Below are 5,077 nucleotides of genomic sequence, written 5' to 3'. Positions count from 1 at the left end.
TCAGGGTAGTTACTATTGATGTTGGTGGTCTCCCTACATATTTGTTGCCATGAAGGAAATATTCTGTCATTGCAGTTTGGGCTGGAATGTTATTTTCTCGACGTAAGATGTGACCAAATAGCCTCCATCGCTGTTTTTTTTTTTATTATTGTACTCAAGCGTTGGACCCTGGTTTTTTCATAGAGATCAGTATTTGTAATTGTCTCTGGCCAATAGATTCCGATTACGCGACGTAATTGTTTGCGGTGGAATGAATCGAGACTTTCCAAATTTTTTTTTTGTGAGGCCCATTTTCCAAATATATATTATTATTATATTATATTATAAATATTATACATTTCATTTTTATTAATATTATTTCCTTTTTTGCCTCGACGATTCCAGTAAAAGAAACGTTTACCGGCTGGTGGGTCAGAATATTTTCACCACAGGCTCTGACAAATCTCAACAACGCTATGACGTACCAGAGGGTTCACAAATCCAGGTCAAAAAAGGAGACTACATCGGTATTTGCATAGGGGAAAATGGAGGAATCAGGCACGTTACGTAAGTATTTTCAAATCCAAGACCTGTTCTTGTTGTCACATTTCGCCCTTCAACGAACCATCTTAAGATATCGTCGCCACGAGTTCCACAGACAATCCAATAAAAACAACAACAACAACAAAACCATAACAAAAGTATAATGCCATCAGTCATCATTTATCTTGTCCAAAGTGAACAAATTGGGGGATAACGTTTTCCCTATAAAAAAAGAAATTGCCTGAGGTCGGGCTTGAACCCGAGATTGCCTGGTCACAGAATAAATCTAAAGTAAAATAAAGGGAGTAAAAATGAATCTTATAAAAAATACAAAACAAATTAAACGACATGTTATTTGGCCTTTGGCCTTCCGCAGGTACACACAAAAAAAATGTTAATATTATAGTTAAAACATTATATGTAAACATGTGTGTGCATGTTTCTCTCTCTCTCTCTCTCTCTCTCTCTCTCTCTCTCTCTCTCTCTCTCTCTCTCTCTCTCTCTCACTATCTCTCTGTATGTGTGTTTGAGTGTGTGTGTGTGTGTGTGTGTGTGTGTGTGTGTGTGTGTGAGTTTTACTCCCTGTATTTTACTATACATTTTATTGACTCATTTAGGCACCTCTAGATGTTGGGATAATAGAATAAAGTCCTAAGGAACTCAGCCCACTTCGTTCCCATTATTTATTAAATAATCTTTATTTCAATATTACGTGCGAGGCTGTGCCAGAAAGTCGTTTTTTTTTGGGGTTTTTTTTTTGGGGGGGGGGGGGGTTGTTGCTTTGTTTGTTTTTTGCTATGTTTTTTTTCTGCAACCATCTGACAAAAGAAAACAACAATGCTATGTGATTCAAAGTTTCTTCAGTTTAAATACAACTAAAGCAAATGGCATTACAAGATGTCCCTAGTCAACAGAATCATTTGTAGAACGACACATAACGCCTGCTGGGCAGTAATACAATTTTTGTTGGGACAGAGACAACGACAAGGAACTCATTCTACACTTGAGTACGATAAGAGAATGTAAGTAAAAAACTTTCTCCGAGGACTCTACTTGCGCCGATCTGAGTGTAACTCAAATCGGAACCAGTCCGAAGGTGAGTCATACTAAAAGACCGCATAGCCACATCATGATAATAAATGGCCCAAAAATTTGAGAGAAAGTTGTCAGTTGAATATCAAGAAAAACTTCTTCTACGGAGAAAGATCATATATAGTGCAATTTCAGCTTAATGCGCTCAATCTTTCAGTTTGCGTTGTCATCCTACTGGGCAGATTTTCCCGCTCCTCTTATTCTTGCGGCGAAGATCCTTGAACTGTCTCTATTTTGTGCCACTGTGATAGTCATTCAATATTGTCCTTCTACAAAATCAACTATATATTACACACACACACACACACACACACACACACACACACACACAGACATATATTTATTTGTATATATATATATATATATATATATATATATATATATACATATATATGTGTGTGTGTCTGTGTGTGTGTGTGTGTGTGTGTGTGTGATGTGTACACCATGAATGGATTTCGATGTTCTTTCCCATTAAGATTGATGCAATTTTAGTGTATTTTGACTACCAGAGTATTCATACTTTTAAGTACAAGTTTAAAGGGTGAATTATTTTTACAAGACTGATGACACTTCTGATTTCCTATCTTGTGCCTTTTATCTGATGATTGGAAGCTCTGCCAGTAATGCCAATATGGTTTCGTCATTCAGTTGTTTCAAATCGTTATCGTTTCTAAAAATCATAAATAATTTTTCAGATGTAACGGGCATGTCGATCCAGAATTACAAGCCAGTTTCAAGTCGTCCATGAAAGTATCATCTCTACAAGACTTGAAGGTTGACGGAGACATGAAGTTTTCAGAAAAAGGCGATTGTTTATCGTTCCCTTTCAGAGCCATCATAGAGATTTAGACATTTAGCGTTAAATTATGCCCTTTGCTATTTATTTTTGAAAATAAAAGCATTGCAATATAGCCCTATATTTTGTTTCGTTCTGTTTTTCATGTTAAAATGTGACCCGTCCTATGTATTGGTGATACGTCGGCGGGAAATTGATTTTTTACTCAGAAATATAAGACCTGTGTCAATATGTAAGCCATCATCATATAATGGTATTATATTGGGGTGTATAGGACCCCCAAAAATGGACACCGTAATAATTATAATAAATATAATCTCTCATTTCTTATAACGTAAGAAATTGAAGAAAATGAGTACAGGCCGTCAACAGCTTTGTCTCTGTCGAAAAAAATGTAATATCGCCTAATAGTCATCTGCGTTACCCCGACATAATTAGAAGGTTTAAAGGAGGTGGGTCAGGAATTATGCTCAAAACGCTTTGCAATGTGTCCTAAGCCAACAGTAGCATATTTACAAAATGAGCTTTTATATAGTGCAATATTTATATTTAACGTGCTAATGTCGTTTTACACTGGGTACTTGCCAACAGCAACACTTCACATACATGGCGCCTGTTAGGAGACATATTTTTTCAGACGGAGACAAAACTGTTAACGGCAAGTTGCTCATTTTTACACCTGATTACGGTGTGAGAATATGGTTAAAGAACATTTTCCAAAAACTCAACTATGCGCTGCTCAGGGCGGGACCCGAACCCAGGACCTTCTGATCCGAAAGCGAGTGCTATACCACAAGACCACATAGCAGCAAAAAACGTAACTGGTTGGACGAGACATATGCTTCATGCAGTAGGGCTCTTACTATTTATTTTTCATTACAACAATGCTGTTTCTGACTGACGCCTAAGTACAATAATATAGGAACAGCGATGTAATGGAGGCTATTTTAAATTGGTCACATCTTACGTTGAGAAGACAACATTCCAGCTGAAACTGCAATGATAGAATATTTCCTTCATGGCAACAATATGTAGGGAGACCAACAACATCAATAGTAACTACCCTGAACCAGGGTATCTCTACATATCATAAATTTCTGAATTCAGATTAGGCCGAATTGACCCCTGAAGAACTAAGAAATATTGCAGTGCCCTCCGTACTAAAGTCACAACAAGATCTTCTTGACAGCCTCAAAACTCTGGCCCAGGACCGTGACCAATGAGCAACATGGATTTGAGAGAACACCTATACTCATCGAAGTTTTAAAAGTTCTGTGACTGAATCACACAATTCTCAACAAGCGTCATTCAGACTGCGTGGCTTACTACTTAGTTACGTGTTTCTGACATGGTACTCATTTTACGCCTTATAACGACTAGAGAATGTGGGTATCATAAAAAAAATCGTCTTCAAGGACTCAACCTAGTGAAAGATACTGGAACAGGAGACCCTGCTATTCAGAATTCGAGAATCATTCCACAAAGCGACAAAGTCGTGACTCATTGGCTCACCAGTACCGTGTCTCGCCTGATCACAAATTACAAGCAAATTGTGGTCCCAAATTCCTGTCCTTGGGTAAGGAACTTAACACACGTTACCCCACTCGACCCTGGTGTGAATGATTACCTGGCTATAGGCAGTGGCGGACATTGTGTTTAGTAAGAAAACTGCACCTTACAGGGACTTGTACCGTATGAAATGGAAATATGATTCCGTAATATAGCCTGCTGGGAGTATACATAAAAATAGTGAAGCGCATTGATCCTGTTATATTCTTGGAAATGCCCTGTATAGATATTCTTATTTATCTTATTTATCGAGTGGCCATTAAAGATCCAGATCCACTTATCTAATATTTTCCTTATTAGTTGGATACTTTTACTTTTCCATAATGTCATCACTTTTTTCAATTTCGTTTGGGAAAATGATTCTTTGGATATCAGGGATCGATTTTACATTTGCCTCTATTCTTGCCTCGAGATACACTTTTTTTTTACATTCTCCAGTTTTTCTCCATTAACCACAATATGAGCTTTTTGACTTTTATCAGTGTCCATTACTTTGGTCTGTTTAGCAATTAGGAGCATGTCTTTGACCTCACTATGTTGGTTTACGGATTGCCCTAACATGTCTAATCCAGAAGGTCTTATTGACATGAGTGCAGTGTCGTCAGCTGTAAGATTGGCTTGCCATTTAATTTTGGTGCACTGCATCAATGACCCCTCTCATGATTTATTCAGTGTTGAAGCTGAAAAGAGAGGGAGACAAGATGCAGCCTTGCCTCATGTCACTCCCCTTTTGACTGGAAACCATGTGGATAGTCCATGTTCAAGAAGAACAGAAGCAGGCTGATTGAGGTATAAATTTGATGACAGGTTTACAATTTTGTAATGGCAATCCATTTTTTTAAAGGGCCAATCATTTTTTAACAAGGGCTAATAAAACAAGTGTGTTATTTTACCGAAAAAGGAGAACTCTCTAAAGAGCATCCATGCCAACTGCCACGAAACTTTCTTGTTGCCTGATTTAGAATGAGAGTAATGTCTAGGACCCTTCTCTCCAAGCAGATATTAAGACTTTAGAAATGACACAGGGGCGAGCCGGGCGATTTTACAACAACTTCTGACCAAAAACAAGCGCTGCATCACTGATTAAAAGCATTGGCC

General features: G+C 37.8%; 1 protein-coding gene across 1 annotated transcript in view; it reads left to right on the top strand.

Annotated features, from left to right (window-relative positions):
- The window catches only part of LOC144964966 (uncharacterized), a 5,550-nt gene extending 3,025 nt beyond the window's left edge, over positions 1 to 2,525 (top strand). The window contains exons 2-3 of the mRNA XM_078899781.1: positions 385 to 546; positions 2,310 to 2,525. Of these exons, the coding sequence (XP_078755907.1) occupies positions 385 to 546; positions 2,310 to 2,463 (316 nt within the window). The 3' untranslated portion in view covers positions 2,464 to 2,525. The remainder of the gene's footprint in view (positions 1 to 384; positions 547 to 2,309) is intronic.
- The last annotated feature ends 2,552 nt before the right edge of the window (positions 2,526 to 5,077 follow it).

Source organism: Berghia stephanieae, chromosome 2 (genome assembly GCF_034508935.2).
Source record: "Berghia stephanieae isolate SIO BIC M18660-M18661 chromosome 2, UCSD_Bste_1.3, whole genome shotgun sequence".
In the NCBI taxonomy this organism is placed as follows: domain Eukaryota; kingdom Metazoa; phylum Mollusca; class Gastropoda; order Nudibranchia; family Aeolidiidae; genus Berghia; species Berghia stephanieae.
This window is presented reverse-complemented; position numbering and strand designations above follow the sequence as displayed.